A 19,933-nucleotide genomic window follows, 5' to 3' on the forward strand; every position below is an offset into this window, starting at 1 on the left:
ATCTGCAGCGCAAACCAGAACTGCGCTATAATCGCGTTCCCGGCTCACGCAGAACTTGGGCTTACGCAGGATCTGTGTCTCCTCGAATCATTCACCGGCCTCCCCGCTACTCCTCCTTCTGCAGGCTGGAAGCGCACGGCAAGCGATACGGGCAAATATTTCAGTGATTAAATCATGACGCTTTGAGCAGGGTCAGCTCGGATGCCGGTTCTGAGATTAAAGGAATATCCGCGGCCGTTCAAAAGGAAAGCAAAACCTCACCCTTCTTTGCGTGAGCTTTGAATGCGCTTGAAGGAAAATAGTAGGTCAGAGCTTGCTGCTTCTGCCGCTCTGCTGTCGGCAGCGGAGTTAAATGGCTTAACGCCAGTGCATCTCTTAACGGAGTTTCGTCAAGTCTCAAACCACTTGCTTTTATCAAGCATTTTCACAGTATCTAGTTTAGCTGGTCGCGTGCACAGCAAGGTCTTGGTTCCTCACTAGCGAAAAGCATTCTGCATTCTCAGTCTTTTTTGTTGTTAAAGTCACCTTTATTAACAAAAAGTCCTTTTAAATGACAAAACCGCAAACCGGCGCCGCAAGTCCTCTCTGCCTTCAAAGGCCTTTACCAAAGGAACGCAAGACGGACCCCCGATTACAATGCCTTTTAAAGGCAGCTTTAACAAAGGGACCCGGAGTCTCGGTCGTTCTCGGTCCGGGGAGAGGCGGCGGGAGGCTGCGCTGCGGCCCCGGGGCAGCTCCGTCCCGCCGCCGGGGCAGGGCACCCGCTCTCCAGCCATGGCTGACAGAAAGAGTGGCGGAGAAAGGAGGCGGCCAGGCGGGGAGGGACAAGACCGAGACGGAGGGCAGCGAGGCGGAAAGCAGAAGGGAAAAAAAGAAAAAAAAAACCAAACAAAACACAACAACCCGTAGAAAATCCTGAACAAGCAGCCGGGGAAGCGCGGCTCAGACCAAAACGCCGGAGCTAGAAAAAGTACAAACGGGGGGAGTTAATGCCGACGGGAGAGGGCAGGGAAGAGGAAGGGCGGGCGCCTCAACCTTTTTTGGCTGAAGCACGTTCCGGCCCTCGGCCGCGCCAGCGGCAGCGCCGATCTCCGCCCGCCCCCGCCCCGGGGGGAGAGGGTGCCGGCCTCCCCCTTCTGCCCCGCGCCTTTCTCGCCTTCCCGCCTCCGCCCCGGCGGGGCCGGGCTCGGCCGCCGCCGCACGGCCGCCGTTCAAATCCCAACGGCCGCGCCGGCGGGGAGGAGCGACAAGGGGGGAAGGATTGGGGCGGGGGACGGACGGACACGAACGGGGCCTTTTAAAAGTGGGATAAGCCGCTGCCGCCGCTCCCGCACGGCGGGCCCGGCCTCCTGGCGGCGGGGAAAAGGCAGCGCAGCGCAGGGCAGCCCGCCGCCGCCGCGGAAAAAAGTAGCGGCTGCTGCCGCCACCGCGGGACGGCATCGCCGGCCCGAGCGCCGCAAAGCGGCCCGCCGCGCCCCCCCGCCCGCGCTCCCGCCGCCGCCGCGCTGCCCGTCGGGAGCTGTAGTTCACCCGCCGCGGCGGCCGCGGAGGGGGCGGCGGGGCGAAGAACTGCATTTCCCATGGCGCCCCGCGGCGGGGGAGCCGGCATGCGCGGCCGGGCGGGGCGGGGCGGGGCGGCGGGCAGGTTGCTGTTGTTACATAGGAAACAGCTGAAGAGTCTCCACATGACAGGGGGGGAAGGAGGAAGTGGGGCGACCCGCGGGGCGCCGCTGCCGCTCCGGTAGCCGCGGGGCTCGGGTCAGCGGCAGCCGGCGGGCAGAGTCCTTCCCGCGGCGTGCGGGCTGGCCGCCCTTGAGGGCGGGCTTGCGCTCCGGTGCCGCCGCGGAGAGGAGGCGGGCAGGCAGCGGGGGAGCGCCCCGCCGGGCCGCGGCGTCTCGCCGGGGAAGTTTGGTGCGGGGCGGGATCCCGCCGCCCTCCCCCAGGCTTCCCGCCGGCTGCGGAGGTGGCGCCGGGCATGAACGGCTTCGCCCCCGAGGAGGTGACCCAGCGCGGGGCGGACCCCGCCGCCGCCGCCGTAGCCGCGGTGGGCAACGCGGGCTCCGCCGTGGAGGTGGTGCCGCCGCCGCCGCCGGCGCCGCCGGGGCTGGGTCCGGCCGCCGCCGCCGCGGGCTCGGCGGGCGGCGGGGGTGCGGGCGGCCCCGGGGCCGGGCAGCTGTGCTGCCTGCGGGAGGAGGGCGAGCGGTGCGGCCGCGCCGCCGGCAACGCCAGCTTCAGCAAGCGGATCCAGAAGAGCATCTCGCAGAAGAAGGTGAAGATCGAGCTGGACAAGAGCGTAAGTCCGGGGAGGGGGGACACACACGGGGCCGCCCCCCGCCGCCGCCGGCGGGGCAGGCAGACAAAAGCGGCCGGCGGGTCCCGGCGGTGCGTGCCCGGGCGGCGGCGGCGTGTCCGGCCCCAGCCCCGCTCCGCGCCGGCCGGTTGCTCCCACGGCTGAGTTGGTTTGGGGGCTTTTAATAAAGTTTAGGGTTTTGGGGGGGGAGGGGGGTTGGCGGCGCGGGAGTGTTGTTTCCCACTCCCCCCCCCCCCCCCCCCGCTTTTGCCGTAGCACCGTGGAGTTCGGCTGGCGCTGCAGCAGCACGGCCTGAAAGCGCTCTCCCTCTGCGGAAGCAGCTGGGGAGGGAATCGCTTGCTTCTGGGGTCCCTTCCCACCCCCCAAGAGCCGGGGGCATCGGCTGCGTGTGTCCCGTCCCGTCCCCCAGCTCCCCGTGTAGCTGGAGGGGGAAGAAGCGTGGCCGGGGAGCGCGCTCCTCCTCCCCGGAGCGGAGCCTGCATGGCTCCCGGCGCGCTAGTTTGTGTCTGTTCCTGGCGAGGGCAGCGCTCGGCTGCTCCGCCTCGTGTTGCAGCCTTGCACGTCTCCCCTTGCCTCTCGATCTTCCGCTCGGCAGCCATCAGGCTCGGCTCGGCACGGCTGGGCAGGGGGGAAGCGGACCCCCCCGGCGGAGGGGAGGAGGAGGAGGAGGAAGGGACTGGGGGCCGCCTTCGCGCCCCTTTCTGCGCAATGAAACGCCCGGGCGTTTCGGAGGGGTGTTTGCCCTTGCCCGGTACCGCGGGAGCGTTTGCCGGCGCGGGGGCCGGAGCTCCGTGCGCCCCCAGAGAACCCCCCAAACCCCCAGCCCGGCCCGGGGGTTCCTCGCCCTCAACGCCCCCCACCTCAACGCAGCTCCGCGCTTTCGTTGCCATTAAAGCCCGCAACTCGGAAATTCAGGGTGTGTACGCGCCGAAGAGTTCTCCCAAAGCGCGCAGATCCGTACAAAGGGAAACTTCTAAAAAGGAGAGAAAGAAAATTTTAAAAAGTGTGTTGCTTGACCTCACCTAGGTAGTGGAAGTAGAACGAGGAGAGGCTATAGATGGGGAATGAGAGCCGGTGTGAAATGAGAGCCGGCTGTTTGCCCTCCAAAGAACAACTGAAAGCTTGTTTTTTGTTTGCTTCCCGATCCCGAGTTGCGACGAGTGGCTGGAGGGAGGGTTGTACTCGTGTGTCTCTGCAGGCTGTTGCTACTGAATCAGTCGATTGCAGTGCTTCAGCGTCCTCTGGGCCAAGCCGGTGGCAGTGATCTGTAGCATAACGCGTTCTTTATTTAGAAGAATCCGGTAGAAAAGCTTCCTCGATGCAGTTAATGTGACTGTGGTTGCTGAAGGGTTGTCTCTGTGTGTGCGTTTATAAGTCTGGGAGATGCTTACATGGATTTGATTGAAAGACGCCCTGTTGCTCTTCTAGGCAAGACATCTGTATATTTGTGACTTCCACAAAAACTTAATTCAGAGTGTGAGAAATAGAAGAAAGAGGAAAGGCAGCGATGATGATGGCGACTCACCAGTGCAAGACATCGACACTCCAGAGGTAGCTAAGTAGTTGGGGTTTTTTCTAATTGTTGTGTTAAGCTTGTACTTGACAGCTACCACGTCTGCACAGATACCACTTTTCCACCCTTGCCGCTCTCCTTATTTTGGGGCATGTGGGTAAAGGGAAGACTCCTGATTCACTCAGTTCTTAACAAAAGCTAACTGAATCTTACAGTGTATTTTCTGTACTGATTGTGCAGAGTAGAATGAACAACTCTCTAGCTTTTTAAGTGTCTGCTAGTTCTCTCAGAAAACTGCTTTTTTCAACTTTCTCGTTATTAGTGCTTCCTCTCCAGCATCTTCCTAGAAGAGGTGATTTGCTACATATCAGCACAATCTGTCTTCTGCAGGAGTTGACAACTTGAAGGGAATTGCACATAGGACTCGGGATATAAATGCTTCGCTGCCCCATCCCTCTGATCCTTTCCTTCTGTGCTAAATGTGTTGCAGATGGCTCTTGCAATTACTCCATTGCCTTAGTCACATTAAACAGAGAAAGTTTAATGATAGTAGATCTTTGTTTTTACCCCATGTTGGGGGAAGAAACGTTCAGGGAGCTGTGCTAGAAAGGAGGGGAGAGGGATGGTGTTTTTCTCCCCTGTTTTCTCTGCTGCAGACCAGTGAAACCTCACCCATTATGAAAGTGAGCTAGAGCTTTCAAACCTTTTGCATAGTATAGTGGGAGAGACTGCACCTAAGGCTCTTTTTCCTACTTGTGCTCTGGGTTATTTCTGCTACAGCCTGGCTTAGCAGGTGCTGTTCAGTGTGTTAATTCTGAGCAGAGCCTGTCATGCCTACCTGGTCCCTTCCAGGAGGGGTTTTTAAAGCATTCTTCAGCAATTGCTCCGTAAGCGTTAATTTAATGACAACCTTATGGTCAGCATCTGCAGATACCAGCAATGCAAGTGATGAAACTCTGTGCAAGAATCTGTGCCTAAAGGCACGTGGCTCCAGTCTGAAGGCTAAGAGGATCCTCTAAGAGGATTTTAGGGGATTGGGAGTGGTTTGATGCTGGGCTGTGTTGTTTGTCTGCTAAATATGTGGGATTGCTTCTTTGAAAGTTCTGTCTAAGGCTAATGTTCTCTGTGGCTTCAGGTGGCTCTCTGGCACAGTGGTAATTGCAGCTGTTCTGCAAGCCTGTTTGGGTTTCTCATGCGAAAATTATAAAACGTGTCACAAGCGATGGATATCTCTAGAACAAGAAAGCAAGCTTTTTAAATGGTATTACAGCAGGAAAGAAAACTGCCTGGGAGGTGTTTTTGAGGAGTTTCAGCTGGCCGTTTGGACAATGGCAGTATGTTCATCCCATGTGACTCCTGTGTGCCTTTGAAGCCCATTGGCTCTTGACTTCCTTTATTTTCAATTGCTATCCAGTTTACTAAGGAAAAAAAAAAAATCCTTCTTCCAAAGACTTGCAAGGCCTTCCCGTTTCCATCTCGGTCATGACCATCATTACCTGTTAAAAGTGATTCCTACGGGAGGGAGAGAGGCTTCCACAGTACTGGTAGCTTCAGGGACTTGGTGGAAAGCTGCTGCTCCTCCCCTGCATGATGCTCTAGGGTGTGGGTTCTCCACTGTGACTTGGGAAGTGGGATTTGTGCCATGTAAACTTTAGAATACCAAAGGATACCTACCCATCCTCTATCATGCAAGGCAGCATCATGTCAAGGTTGGCCAGGTTACCAAGTATGCAGTAGCACTGCTGTTGTTTAAATATTCCATAGTCGAGGCTGCTAAATGAGTTTAAAATGGAAGTGAATGCCTTAACCAATCTTTAATGCAGTGAGTTTGGAGAATATTACTGTATCTAGTATCTGCAACTGCTAGATCTGCAACTGATCTAGCAGAATTTCTCATTCGGCCTGCTTTCTCAGCTTGCTTTCCCACTCAGTCATCCGATTAAGGTCTCTTACATTGTCAAGGAGGGTGGGAAGGTAAGCTGTTGCTGGGAGAAGTGACTGTTGATCAGAGTTCGTGGGATTCAAAACTGAGGGAGTACTGGGTTAAGGTTGTGTATTTGTATTCCTGAGAGGACCTTGTGCAATTCTTTCAACTGTCAACTCGCACTGAAAAACAGTTTTGGACAACTATGCCTGTGCACCTAACTCCTGCATTGTGCTTATGTAGCAGGGATATGTTTGGAGAGCAAGATCAGCTGTTTTATTCTTGCACCTCAAGCCAAGAAACCTTTGCGTTCTAGACTTTTTCCTGGTTCTAATATGTGCTATCTGACGGTGCAGATGTGCTATATCTTGCATGCCACTTGTGTAAAATTTGATGGCTGAAATCACACAGTATAGGGGCCTCCTTTGAGTCAGCATCTTCGTAGATGTTGTATGAAAGTTGTTACTGGGCTTTTGTGTTACCCCGCTCGAAGTGGGGAACAAACGAAAAACCCAGAACTGATTAAAAGACAATAATGAGTTACAGATATTGTCCACTGCTAATGGGAGGCAGAGCCATGCTCAGTAACAATAAAATGCTCTTAAACTGAACTGGGCTGTTTTCCTTTCCACTGGAAGGTGCGGGGTGGAGGGGTTTTTTTGTCAAAATGAGATCTGCTGAGCTGATGGTCTATGCTTGTGTATCCATGAGAGTCCAAAGTGTTTTTGAGAGGGCAACTATAAATGACTGAATCCTTTTCAGTTACATTAGATTATTTTCCTCCCCCCCCCCTTCTTCTAGGTTGATTTATATCAGTTACAAGTAAACACACTTCGAAGGTACAAAAGACACTTCAAGCTACAGACCAGACCGGGACTTAACAAAGCACAGCTCGTTGAAGTACGTATGAGTGTTTGTTCCATAATAGAAAATGCAACTTGCTTTGGCATGTGGTTTTCTGTGCAATGTGATCCTTGCATAAAGAGCATATGTAATCTGGATTTTATGAGAACAAAAGGGAACTGCTTATCTAGCTTCCTTCATTGGCCACAGCTCCTGAGCCAAGTAAATCAAAAGTAAAAGTCCTTTCCAGAGGAGGGACTCAACTTCCGAAAGGAGTGTGCGCTGCTTAAAGACACAAAGTGTTGGGTTGGAACAGTAAGATGATTTGCGTGTCCCTGAATGTCGTAGAATCATGGATTTGTAGTCTGTGCGTCAGTCACACCTTCATTCAAAGTGTCCAGCTGAAAAGAACTAGAAACTGAGAGGCGGCAGTGAAGTTCCAGCAAGGTTCAGACTTTGCTTTAAAAAGCTAGGTACTGCAAACATACGTGTTTCTCCATATGTAAACTATGGAAACCTGAAAAACAGGCTTCTATTGATGATTAATTCTGTTAATTAAAACCACTGGCATCTGCCATCAGAAAAATGCAACTTTATGAAATTAGGGTTTTTTTCTTACCAATATTTCTAAAAGTACAGCTCTATGTAAGCATCTTTGCTGCATGTGACTGTAATTTTAAAAGAATACTTCCGTGCTGCAAAGATGCAGTTACAGCATGCTGATGGAAATACGTGGGAGAACCAGTGATCTTCTCTTAACAGGGAGGTATAGCTACTGTTTTTTCACTTCTGTGCAGCGATACGCCCAGTTTTACTTTGGTGTGACATTTTGTTGGTCTCTCCCTTAATCTGTGTGGATTAAAGGCAAGGTTCTTAAAAAGGCTGAGCTGCAAAAGAATAGTGCTGCTGCCACTATGATTAAGAACGTAAAATGAGTCTTATGTTTTTTTTCTATGTGAGCTGAGGTAGAGCTAGCTCTTGAATTAGCAGGACTGTGATTTGAAAAAGCACAACTAGTTTTTGTTCTGCAAAACTAGCATTTCTAAGGGTCTGCTTTAGGTGCATCTCATGAGGTATTTGCACTAGCTTATGCTTCTTACGCTGTTTGGTGTGAATAGGCAAGGCTTCTGCCGCATGCTTTGTTTGACCTGCAGGTATTTGTGAGCCAGAGCTGCAGAACTTCCTTAGTTTACAGTGCATGTGATTCCTTGTAACCTGTCCTAATGTACAATAGACACTCCTCTAGCTGTTGCTTAGAAGTGCGCTTTAAAGGACTCTCAAACTGTTTCTCTGTGAATTTTTTGAGGGTGGGGTTTGGAAAGCTTTCTAACTTGCTAATTATGCTAAACATTTATACTTAAACCCTGTAGTAGTTAAGTGAGCAGTCCCATTTTTTTCTGACTTCCACTTGGTAATTCTAGTCTACCAAAGTATTCTGCAAAAAGCCTGAGAATAGGCTTGAGCAGGTATAATATTTTGAGTGCTTTCTTTTAAAGTTGGTGTTCATTTTGATGAAGGAAAAGATCTCTGACTTGAGAACTGTTTAGAGATTGTCATATTTTAGTACTTACAGATGGTGAATTTCCATCGATAGCTCTGTTTCAAAGAGCTGAATGTTCAACTGTAATCCTGAAGATTCTTGTATTGTCGTAGATGTTTCTATAGTTGACTTGATACAGATACACATATTCCCCCCCCCAAACCTGAGTAATGAGCAGTAGTCTTTCATTGCTGTGCTGTTGCTCTGTTGATACTCTATAGTCATTACTTGCTTTATAGTCAAGCTTTGACCATATAGGTGTAATACTACTCCTATGCTTGTTTTGAGAACCCCCCCCGCCCCAAAAATTTTCCTAGGCTTTTTACTTAGGAAATGAGGGTACAACCTGCTATACTTGGTTCATAGTTCTCAATAAAATGGTTCTTGTTCTACCTTTTTTATGACTGTTAGACTTTTGAAGAGGTAGGTTTTAGTTTCTTTTTTAAGCTTCTTGATCAAGCTTTTAAACTTTGTTTAATGTAGTCAATTTAAATCTGAATCTTCAGTTTCTGCATATGAGTGGTTATTTAATTTCCTTGCATTCTTCCTTTATAGATAATTGGCTGCCATTTTAGGACAATTCCAGTGAATGAAAAGGACACCTTAACATATTTCATCTACTCTGTGAAGAATGACAAGAACAAACCAGATCTAAAGATGGATAGTGGGGTTCATTAGACAGAAAAAGTTGGGACTGAGACTCAGGCTGCAAATCAAAAGACTGAGGGTTTTTGTTGATATGCAAAAGCTTTCTTTGTAACTTTTTTTTTCCCAGAGAGTTTGTCTCTTATTTTTCATAATCTTGCTGATTTGTTTGAAAAAACATCTCTTATGAAACAAATTTCCTCGGCAAAAGTATTTTAAATAAATATCACTGATATTGTTGCTCAAGTGGGTGTGTCTAACTTATTTAGTGAGTTACTTGTACCTAATAGTTAAGCTTTGACAAATTATGTGATATTAAAATATTTTTCAATTAAACTGTGCCAAGGATATATTTATGAATGTACTTCAAGTTCTCATGATGCAATGCCTTTAAAAAAAAAAAAGCTGTAACAGACTTGGCAATAGGTTCTTTTTCCTAAGGTAAAAGGCTTTAAATGACAGTTCCAGTTGTTAGCTGGGCAAAAATGGCTGAATAACATTTTCTTTTTTTCCCCTTTGGAAACAAGGATTGATGGGGGCTTTGATTTGTTTATTCATCTTGTCATTGCTGGGATATGTGCTTCCAAGCACTGAGGCCTTCCTGCTCTTATATTAAAATGGAAAAAAATGCAGCTCTCAAATTTCAAAGCTTTAAGTATGGATGAAAAGACTGCTGCAGCTTACTGTGCCGAGGAATCCTTCCACTCGGTAAGAAATCCTTTAGCTGCTGACTTTTTCATTCATCTGCGTAGACTGTGGCTAAGAACTTAATTGGAGAATGGAAGACAGAGTCTGTGCTGGGTCAATATGGTATCTTCTAATAGGCATACTATTTCTTTTTCATTGCATGCATTAGCTCAGGCCTGTTTAAAAAAAAAACAACAACAAAAAAAACAAAACAAAAAAACCCCAAACCAAACCAAAACAAAAACCACAAACCAAACCTTGTAATAACACAGGAGAAGAATATCCAGCAATACTTTTGCTTTTAATTGAATAGCTTAGTAAAGAAAATGGTATTATGAATGACTTCTTGTATTGTCGTTTAACTATTCTGCCGGTCTAAATGTGTGGTGTATGAAATATTATTTCTGCTTTAAGCTGTGCTTGTAGGTTGAAGAAAAGGTGGAGGGAAAAGAGTTCTCATCTTGAAGCAGAGGAGGACATAGCTTCAGCTTGTTCAGTTAGCATTTGTTGCAACTCATAACCTTATCAGATGTTTAAAAGCTTTTTCTTAATTGGGAAAAATGAGAAAGCAGTATGTCTCTGGTCTGATCTGCTCAATATTAATCTTGTGACTTTTTTGAAAACTACTACTTTGCTGGCATCACTGCAACTAAGATACTCCACTTTGCTTTTTTGACTTGCGACACTTGCACAGAGCTGAATGATGATAAACCCTAACCTCGAACTGGCTGCCTTCCCAGTAGCTCTCAGTGGCCTGATTTCTTTCACTTGCAGTGTCTTATGTATTTCCACAATAAAGTTCTGCAGTGTTGGCCTAAGTTCAAGACAGTTAGTGATATCTAGCTAGTGGCAGCTAAAATTGGTATTCTTTGAAGAGGTGTTTTAGTGCCCATTTCACTACAGTGACTATAAAGTTGTTTGCTAAATGTCCTTTGCACAAATTCAGCTGGTCATCTTCAAAGTAGTAGTTGGAGAAACAGCCAGGGAACCTGGCTGTGGATAGGACATCAGAAAGATAAACGCTTTTTCTCTGAGTGTGTGTTGGGGGTGAATGTTCTCACCTAGGCCTGGCAGGACCTGTAGAAGAAGCTTTGGGAGGGAAGGAGGGTGGGGAGAGAAACAAAAGCAAGTTTCTCTGGGAAATCAGTCTTAAAGTAGTAGCCCAAGTATCCTGCTGCATGTGGAAAGTGGCAAAATTTTTCTCCAGTGGATTATGGATTTCCCTTAGCCAGGAGCGGTGGAAGGAAAGTAACTGAAAACCACCTACTAACTTTACTACCTAGATTTGCATCTGCCTTAAATTTTTTTGCTACTGCTGCTTTGGAAAGCTGCGAATGCCAGGCGTATGCAACATGATTCATGTAGAAACTAGATGGCACAACCAACAGAAGTTATGTGCCTGTATTACTGCTAGAAGCTTATAGAGGGCTTTGCACAAGAGCAGATACCATATGTTTTCTTAGCAGAGCACTGACTTTGGATATTTTGACTGTGGTTTGCCAGATTTATGGGGTTTTTTTTTTTACCCTTAATTGATGATTTGGTAGGAAGCCCAAATGACTCAGGAATAATTACACAAACGAGGCTTAAAAAGCCTGGTGACACAAACTGTTTGTTTAACAGTCAGTAGCCTAAAAATTACTTGGCAAAAATAGTACACACAGATTTACTTGAAACATTTATTATTAGCTATGTATAATCACCCTCCTCCCCCACTATCCAACCTTCATCTACTAACAGAGGAAGAAAAACAGTCATCATGATATTTCATACTGCGTGTGAAATAAGTCTGGTAAACTGCTGGTGGCAGTTTTTGTGGTGTAATGCTGTAAGATTATTAGATGAACAGTACACTTTTTGAGTAGAAAAGACTAAATAGTTACTTCAGTACTACATACCTTCCATGTGACTGACTTGATAGCTAAAGAGTTTTTATATGTAAGGCAATAAGCCAGGCTTGCTGCCTGTAAGCCTGGCTCATTCAGGTGGCTTTCCTTAAACTCACAAAGGGACATAAATTTTTGGCTGTTTTTTTCTTGTATTGCAATTGGTATTGGCAGGTGTTGAGAGGTGACTGTGTATCTACAGCCTAGATCGTGATACCTCTTAAACATTAAGATGATTACTTCCAATATTTTGAGATACCGATTTGTCTTCACTTCCCTAGCTATTTCCTTACAGGGCTAGTCTTAAAAATAAAAAGCCAGCATTTTAACTTAATTCTGGGGTACTGTATTTCAAACAAGGCTTGATTAAAAAAAGCTGCTGAAGTGTGGATTTTTTTGTTGCCTTAACAGACATTGCATCAGTCCCATCCTCTTTAGATATCTTTCTGAATGTATATATGTACACACGCACTATTGTAACTGTTACAGTATTTTTAATGTTCAATGTTAAGATTAAAAAGTTTCAGGTTTTACGGATCGCATAGTTAATGCAGGTGACCATAATTAAGACATAATTAAGACCGAAGTGTGCTTTAGTCCTATTAATGTGAGTTTTGACTCTTCCCCCCGCCCCCCAGTGGAATTTTCAAATACAAATGGTGAAAGTTTGCCTTTTGTATGTGCATGTATTTTAAGATGCCTAAATAGAACGTGGGAGCCTGTCTGCAGAAGTGCCAGGGACTGAGTAGCTTCAGCTTAAACCAACATTGTGTGATGGCAAAAAAGCAATAGGAAGCCGCACTGCCATAGGTTGCAATGAGAGTCACGTTCCTAATGATGTGAAGGCTTAGGCTTGAAGTTTCTTCATCCAAACTAGTTGAAAATGTTGTGCTGAGTAACAAGAGTTAGGCTTTTTGCTGGGGGCTGCATATTAGGTTGCATTAAGAGCTTGTACAGTCTTTTACACCATTATGGAAAATAAGTCAGCTACCAAATCAGAAACGAGAACTTCTTACGTATTTGAGATTCCAAAAAGGTATAGAAAGGTAATTTTTCCACAGTGTAAAAAGAGGCACTGTCTTGTGGTTAGAAAGGAAGGGTGTTTTTGGTGGTGGTGGTTTTGTTTTTCCCCTTGCAAGTATTGTTATGTGATGGTAGAATGACGTCTGTTGCTTTACCGGCAGACTTGATGTTCATCACTGACTGTTGCAGGGGATCACAAAAGATATCTTTGGTCCAAAGAAAATATCCCTGAAAGATATTATCAGATATGTAAATAAGTAGATTGGTTTATCAGAGCTTTAACATGATATGCATTTCCAGTTGTGGATTTTTTTAGCTTATGGTGGGATATATGTGGGATTACTGTGTTGGTGGGATGCCGTTCCAGCAATGCAAATGCAACTGCAGGTCTGGATGAAGGTACTGCATTTCTACCTGTACTGGCCTGGTTTGGAAGTGATGGCAAAACTTTCATTGACCAGAGTGCCAGGACTCCACACTGGTATTTTAGCTTTGAGAAAGTAAAGTTACCAAATACGTAATATTATAAAAATAAAGAACTTTGGCATGTACACTCATACTATTTAGTGCAATTTGTCCCAAGAGCAGACTTGCAAAGTAAGTCTTCTGTACCTCAGGATGGTTGAAGGAAGACCTCCTTAGGTATTTGTATCAAAGTAAGAGGCTTTATTAGGCTGCTCAAAGCTCAGAGGTTAAAGCTAGAAACCTGAAGTGTGCTTCAGGGTGAGGATGCCATATCCGGTTTTAGGGAAAGTGAAAGATGAAATACTTAAACCCTGCTCTCAGTTTGAATGTGAGGTCTCTAGCTTTAGAATTCATTCCCACTTGGTTCAAGTCTACTCCCCCATGGGAATGCTGAAAAGTTGCCTTTTATTGGATTTTAGGGGACTTGAGAAACTTGGGTGGTAAGAGGAGCACATATAAAAAGTCATTTTTGCTTGCCTATGTAATGCCATCACATTTAATGTCCCTGTGAAGTATTAGTAAGTTTTGAAGTGTTGATGTTTTTAATCTAAATTTCCTGAAGAAAAGATGTTGCTGGAAAGCTGAATGAAATAATACCTCTTGATACATTTTATTATTTCAAACCGGTATGGGCTGGCGGTGTTGTTTAACTCAATATTAATTTTGTTGGCATGTACATTCTTTCTGTAGTACAACAACAGAAGAACCCACGTTCAGTGAGAACTTTGCTGTTCAGCTATGTCAGCAGTGCCAGTGAGCCAGAGGAGTGTTGATGTTCTTGGGCTAAATCTTTTCCCTCCCTTGCAGGCATTTGTGAACCTCTGTTCCCCCCTGTTTGCCTTCCTACTTTGAACAGCTGTCATTACAGAATAAGTTATTCAACTGACGTATGTACATGCGCCTTAGAATAGCAATACAGTTCTTTGCCGTGGAACAGAAATCGAATTGGGTTTTTTTATGGTCCTGAAAACATTTTCATTGCGAAGTGCTGTGAATAAAGATTTGATGTAGTTCTCATACTTAGTTTAGATCAAACAGAAGAGTGAAAAGTTGGGTGATTTAAATGCTAAAGTCCCCTATAATAGAACATGCAGGTTTATAAAATACGCTAAGCAAGTCCTAGGTGAGCCCCTGAAAAACAAAACCTGAAAACTGGCAGTGTATCAGATAATTGGCTATCTCTTGATATAATTTGAAACCATCTGAAGTGAGGCATTTCTTTAAAATGGTAGCTTATTCCACCAGTGGAACTGTAAAATGATGAAAATACAATGGGCAGTCATACGGAACTGTACAAGTTTATATGAAATGAGTGTGGTCTTACTTTGGGCAGCAGAGCAATTCATTCAAGTTGCAGTAACAGATCACCTCACAGCCCTTCCCTTCCCAAAAGTGATCTTGCAGACTGTCATCGATCTGTCGAAGGTTCTCCATGCCTTCGGGGATGTTGTGACAGTTGTGGTCTTTGAGGGCCCTCTTGTAACAAGAGGGCCGCCGGGAAGGCACCGCGGAGGTACCCAGGAGGGTGCTCAGCAGAAGCAGCGCCGAGACCATCTTCATTTTTGCGAAGCTTCCTGCAGCAGGGTGCTAAAGAGAAATGAGGTACGTGACACAGGTATAGCTGTTGAACAGATCTCTTTCTCCAATTTGCTTTCTGGCTTGCGTTTTTCTTTTCTTTCCTGTGAACTTTGGGAGGTTTGAGCCTGAGTGTTGGAGAGTGTTTTCTCCTAGGAGATAAATAATATTGCAGCAGAATTGATATTCATTACTTTCTGTACAACCTTGGGAATCCTTTCCTCGGGAATTGAGGCTTCTGTTCCAGGCAATTTTGTTGTTTCTTTGGCCTCTCACCTTGAGAAAATTGCTTTGAGCTGGCCGTGTTCTCTCGGTGGTGTGAGTGTGTGTATCGATTGCTACCAAACCAGGGGAAAATGTCCGGGTGGGTTTCCTTGCCTTCCTGGTCATTTTGCCTGTTGAAACAAGAGTCACTCACATAAAATTAATAGTATCTTTCCCCATCAAAGTTGTGGAAAAACTGTCTGCTGATTGAATCCTCTGTCATCGACTGCTTGAGAAAATGAAGCGTTAAACAGCAAAGGAGGCTGAAGCTCTTTGCAGTGCTGCCAAGTGCCACTGTCCTGGACTGCAGGCTCTGGTATGATATAGCATTACTGAGAATTTTCTCTTTTTTTTCTCTTTTTTTGGTACTGCAAACTGCTTAGTTGAGTCTTGCTACAGGAGGTCATTATGGTTTAATGGGCTTTTAAAAAGGCGGGATAAATTACCCCTTGTAACACTTGCCTGTTGGTGACGAGGCTTTCCATCGTCTGCATGAGCTTGTTTAATGCTAGCTGTGCTCTTCTGTGCTGCTTTGCACAGAGGCTGACCATGCCCAACACTGTGGATGAGACCCTTGAACTTGCATTGGCTTTTAAATTAGCATTTTGAACAGTGCTTCAACGTAGACTTTATTGGTATTAGGAGAGAGAGTGGGGTTTTTACCTTTCCTCATGCTTGAATGAAAGGGGTCTGATACCTTACTGGATTTAAATAGGACTTCTGCTCTGAAAGCTAACCTAAAGCAATGGCCAGCTCTGTCCGGCGAGCTCTCCCTGAGTGCTCCTCACTGTAGTTGCGTTAGCCTCAAGGAGGACTTTGCTGCCCTTCATACTGTTGGCGCTTCAGAGTCCATCCCCTGACACTATGATGTTATGGGCTGGCTGTGGTCTTTCTTGCAGGGCTGCAGAATAGAGTGCTCTAGACTAACCCCAAAATAACTAGGCATAAGGCAATGTCTGATCAAAGACTATCAAAGGTCAAGTTAAGATGGCAGAGCTATTATCTAGATAAGGGGGGGGAAGGCATGCCAGCTATAGAAGTCAGTTAATAGTCCCGCTTAGGTTACTTTGTAAAACTCTTGAGATCACCCTTGAAAAACAAACAATAAGCTATTAAATGTATAAATTTACATGTAGTAATTTTTCTGGGGAGTTATATCACTACCATAGCTAGCTATCTTGCTGATCTTCCGTTTCTTCAGCCAATGAATGACACGCCAGAGACTACAAGAAAATCTGGGAATTTGGATTCATACTAGGGATAAAATACTACACCTCGATGCTCTTCAATTGTATTTTTGCATAAGATTTTTGCAAACTTGTTTTTTGAAGACCAGTAGCCAAATAAAGTGTTAAAAAGTGGCCAATATATTAAAGAACACGACTGAAGTGAAAATAAGCTCTTGAGTATTTTTTAACTTCTGTTGCAGAAGCAAAATTCATTGAATGATTCCTTTTAGTTTCCATGAACTTGTATGTGAACTTTTGAGTAGGAGACTCCTATAAACTACTAGTAATGGAGCCTTGGGGATCTATTTTTTAATTACCTTAGAGTGCAGTATTGAATAACATACTGTCTTTATTAGTTTTAGACCTCAAAACTACTTCTCAAATAAAGTAAACATTGTTCTAACTTTGCCTGATGTTGTTTTTTAGACTTGAGTAAAGAATCTGTATTATTATAATAATGGTTTTATTTTGTAGGAGTATAAACACTGCAGTTATGAGGGTCCTGCTCAGAGAAGTCTTAATGCTTAAACAGAACAAGTTTGTTTATACTATACCTTGATAAATGCCAATGTCAAGGAGTACAGTTTAACATTCTTCTGTTCAAATAATTGAGCTTAATTATTTAAGTATTTAATGGAAGAAAATTTCCATGAAAGAGAAATATAGGAAGCAGGGGGTTTATGCCTTTGTTTCCTGTGATTGGATTATTCTGTGAGTTCTTCCCCTGAGGATGAGGCATTCATCATATTTTGCTCTTGTGTATGTTTTTTTTATTCCTAAAAAATTTGGGTGTCCTTTCCCTACCTGGAGTTTAGCTGGAATGCTCATTTGAATCTGTTGCCAGCTGCCTGTCTGCTCAAAATTCATAGGAAGTCATTCCATCCTGAAAATGGGCGGATTTTCTATAGACTGTCAGATTGCTGGATTAAAAAATCGCAACCTACAATTTTAGGTAACTCACTACTTGCCTTGGAATATAACAGGATGTTGCTGTAGTGCATCATCAAGGGGGTTCGTATGAATGACTGCCAAAATCAGTATTAGCAAAGTCAATATGCTGGTGAGCTATGGATAGACAGCTTCACTAATAGGTCAGTTGTGCATCTTGCCAATGCTCAGCATTGTTATTATTCAGAAAAAAAATATTTATTTTATTATAACTTTATTTCTGCTTTTATATTTTCTCTGTTTTTTTGCAGATCATAACCAAAAGGAAATTTTTAGTTGGAAGACCTTTCTTCAACGGGTTATTTCTTTCCTGTGAGGGAAAGGTCCCTATTTGCAGATGAAAGATTGCCAAGGACCTGAAGCGTTTCATCAGCTGCCTGCACGGGATCGATGCTGATAAACTCGGCAGACCTTTCAGATGCAGCATCTTTTTCTGACAAACTGCTGCAACTTCTTTTCCTGAATATGGTTGGACGGGTGATGGAATGTCACTGATTGCCTAGGTAAAGAACGGAGCTAGTATGTGCATATTTATTTCAAAATACATGTCAAAGACCTTACCTGCTTTTACATACCATGGAAACAGTCCTTTCTCATAAAACAAATCAGGGAAATGTGATGAACAAGTCCAATCACTAAGGTGACTCAAAGACTTATTGCTAGCAAGCACCCTCTTACATTTCTTTATTTTATAAAACCTTCTGAAAAGGTAGCAATGCCAATCATGCTAAGCCTGACCAGGTTGCTCTATCGAGATTATATCATTTTAAATTCTAGCAGGAGTAAAGCCATCTAAAAATACTTAAAACGAGCTCCTTGCATTTGCATAAGTTCTTTTCATTGAATTACTTTGGTTACTTTGACATGGTGTAAGTAAAGTTTGAGACCAAGTACAGCTGGGAGTACAAGTGCTTTGAAGTAACTTGGACTTTTGTGTAAAGGAAGATGGTTAGTTTGGGAATATGCGTGGTGAGCCAGGAATCAGTGCTATCCCTGATCATTCAGCTGAGAGTGTTTGAATTATCCTGCCAGGCAATTTGGCACCGTATAGTCTTTGGATCCGCTAGATGCAGAGGTAGGCAGAAAAAACCAAAGAGAAAAAAACAAGTTTCAGCCTCCTTGGTCAAGAACAACAGGGTAATATTTCATGAGAAGTGATGCCCTTTAAAGGTCACCTGATATTAGTAGGGGCTCAGGTGTTAGAAATAGGGGATAGAAAAATGGAAAACTGAGAAATGGCGCAAAATGTCTATTTCAGCACCTCTAGACATCCTGCATGTTTGGGAAAAGATAAATATTTACAGTTTGGTCTATCAACCATTAAATACACCCTTCAGAGTTATTAAGCAGGCTGCATCTCCAGTTGCCTAATGTTGAACACAAGGACTACATTAATTGGTACACTTTTGGTGTATGATCTTTTCCAGTCTGTCCAGTGGCATGTGCTGGGTTAACAAGTTGCACTTAAAGTGAAAAAAATTTAATATATATTTGCTTCTTAATGTGCATTGAGTTCAAGAGCTAAAAATATCTATTCAAAATAAAATGTCTTTTTATTTGTTTGTCAAGTTTCCATTTCAGAAACACCTGTAAAATGCTGAGCTAAGCATTTAATATTTAGGTGTGCTGGTGTGTATTAGTTAGGTTTATTAGTGCATTCCTAAGAAATCATTACACAAGAGCTGCATAACTGATAATATTATGAAGTTTTTTCCATTAAAAAAAAAAAAAAAATCCTTCAAATCTATTTTGCTTGAACAGTTGGTGCATTGTAAGGACAGCAGCTATTCCACTGAGGATGAATTCAGTGAATTACTGCTTTGTAATTACCATCAATACCATGATTCTTTCCAGAAACTGAGTTCTTATTAAAACCCATTTAGTTTTCTTAAAGACAGCAATTCATTGTGAACACACTCCCTCCATATTCACCAATTTTGCAATAATATTGAGCACTGGAAGGCAATATAGTATGTTTAATGACTTTAGATGTTAATATGTAGCATCCAACTTTGAAGAAGAGCAAGATCGTAAAAGAATTATCTTTAGCTGGATCATATCCATGCATCTGTCTTGAATAGCATCTCTTGTCTAGAATATATCTGCTTCTCCCAAATCATCTTCGAATTCTCTGCTCTGTAACTAGCATCAGCAGAACAAGTGCACAAGGGTAATTTCAGGAGCAAGACATACCTTTCTCTTCTGCTTCAATCCCTTCCACGTCCTTGGCAGCTGTATCTCTTTAGATGTACGCAGAGAGAGCGAGAGCTAGTGGGGATGAGAAGAGGGAGGGCTGATGGGAGATGCTGTATAAACAGCCCTTTGTTTGTCCTGACTTCTGCCTGTGACTGATGTGCTCCCTTCTCCAGCGAGGGGCCAGAGGATGGGCTTTGAGAACTACCTCTCTCAGTCACTGCCAGCCTAGACTGGGGGGGGAAAAATGAACGTATCCTTTCCGGCAGGAAACGATTAGTTCATCCAGGATCCAATGAGAAGTTGTCTCCTCGGAGAGCGAAGCATAACATCCGGAACGGGGGAAGAGGAAACACCCTGTGGAATAACTGTGTCTTGCTGTGGAGCCTGAGCAGGCTGGGGGGAGCGGGAAGCAGTGGGGTCCCAGGACTGCACAGGCAGAAGAATGTGGTTGCTGGACAGATGCCTTGTTTTGCATTGGGTGGAGAAGAGCAGACCTAGCCAACAATCTCATGCAATACTTTAATTCCTGACTTTGGGATTCTTTCAGGTTTTTGAAACTGAAATAATAATAAAAAAACTAATTACTTTAACCAGACTGCTAGTACAGCATACTCAACGATGCCATGCATTGAATTCCTTGCTGACCAAACATTTGATCAAGAGGTAAAGCATTACACTGAAGAGTATTTCAGAGGAAGTTATTTTAGACCAATATAGCTAATTGGATTATCTGGTACCATAAAAAACACAGAATGAGGTTCTTAAGTGGAGTTGAAGTATTATGTATTAATGAGAAAACAGTCTTGAGGGTGAAGCATGTGTCCTCATATTTCTGTTGCAGTTTGGCCCTTGTTCTATTATGGCCATCCTGGATCTATTTTGTG

At 44.6% G+C, this 19,933-nt stretch overlaps 2 protein-coding genes across 3 annotated transcripts; one reads left to right on the top strand and one right to left on the bottom strand.

Moving 5' to 3' along the window:
* The first annotated feature begins 1,690 nt into the window (after positions 1-1,690).
* SAP30 (Sin3A associated protein 30) lies at positions 1,691-9,022 on the top strand. The gene is made up of 4 exons (XM_052779141.1): positions 1,691-2,293; positions 3,740-3,862; positions 6,550-6,648; positions 8,687-9,022. The coding sequence occupies exons 1-4, from the start codon at positions 1,976-1,978 to the stop codon at positions 8,807-8,809; spliced, it is 663 nt and encodes a 220-aa protein (XP_052635101.1). The 5' UTR covers positions 1,691-1,975; the 3' UTR covers positions 8,810-9,022.
* Positions 9,023-11,979: 2,957 nt separating this feature from the next.
* On the bottom strand, positions 11,980-19,619 carry SCRG1 (stimulator of chondrogenesis 1). Of its 2 annotated transcripts, XM_052779167.1 has the most exons (4): positions 19,047-19,619; positions 14,689-14,807; positions 14,162-14,424; positions 11,980-12,600 (listed from the first exon to the last, which is right to left on the bottom strand). In XM_052779167.1, the coding sequence occupies exons 2-4, from the start codon at positions 14,800-14,802 to the stop codon at positions 12,546-12,548; spliced, it is 432 nt and encodes a 143-aa protein (XP_052635127.1). In that variant the 5' UTR covers positions 14,803-14,807; positions 19,047-19,619; the 3' UTR covers positions 11,980-12,545. The 2 variants fall into 2 exon arrangements, with proteins under 2 accessions (XP_052635127.1, XP_052635137.1); XM_052779177.1 differs by lacking the exon at positions 14,689-14,807 and having other exon boundaries at positions 19,047-19,582.
* Positions 19,620-19,933: the final 314 nt, after the last annotated feature.

The sequence above is a fragment of the Harpia harpyja genome, chromosome 2, assembly GCF_026419915.1.
Source record: "Harpia harpyja isolate bHarHar1 chromosome 2, bHarHar1 primary haplotype, whole genome shotgun sequence".
NCBI classification, from domain to species: domain Eukaryota; kingdom Metazoa; phylum Chordata; class Aves; order Accipitriformes; family Accipitridae; genus Harpia; species Harpia harpyja.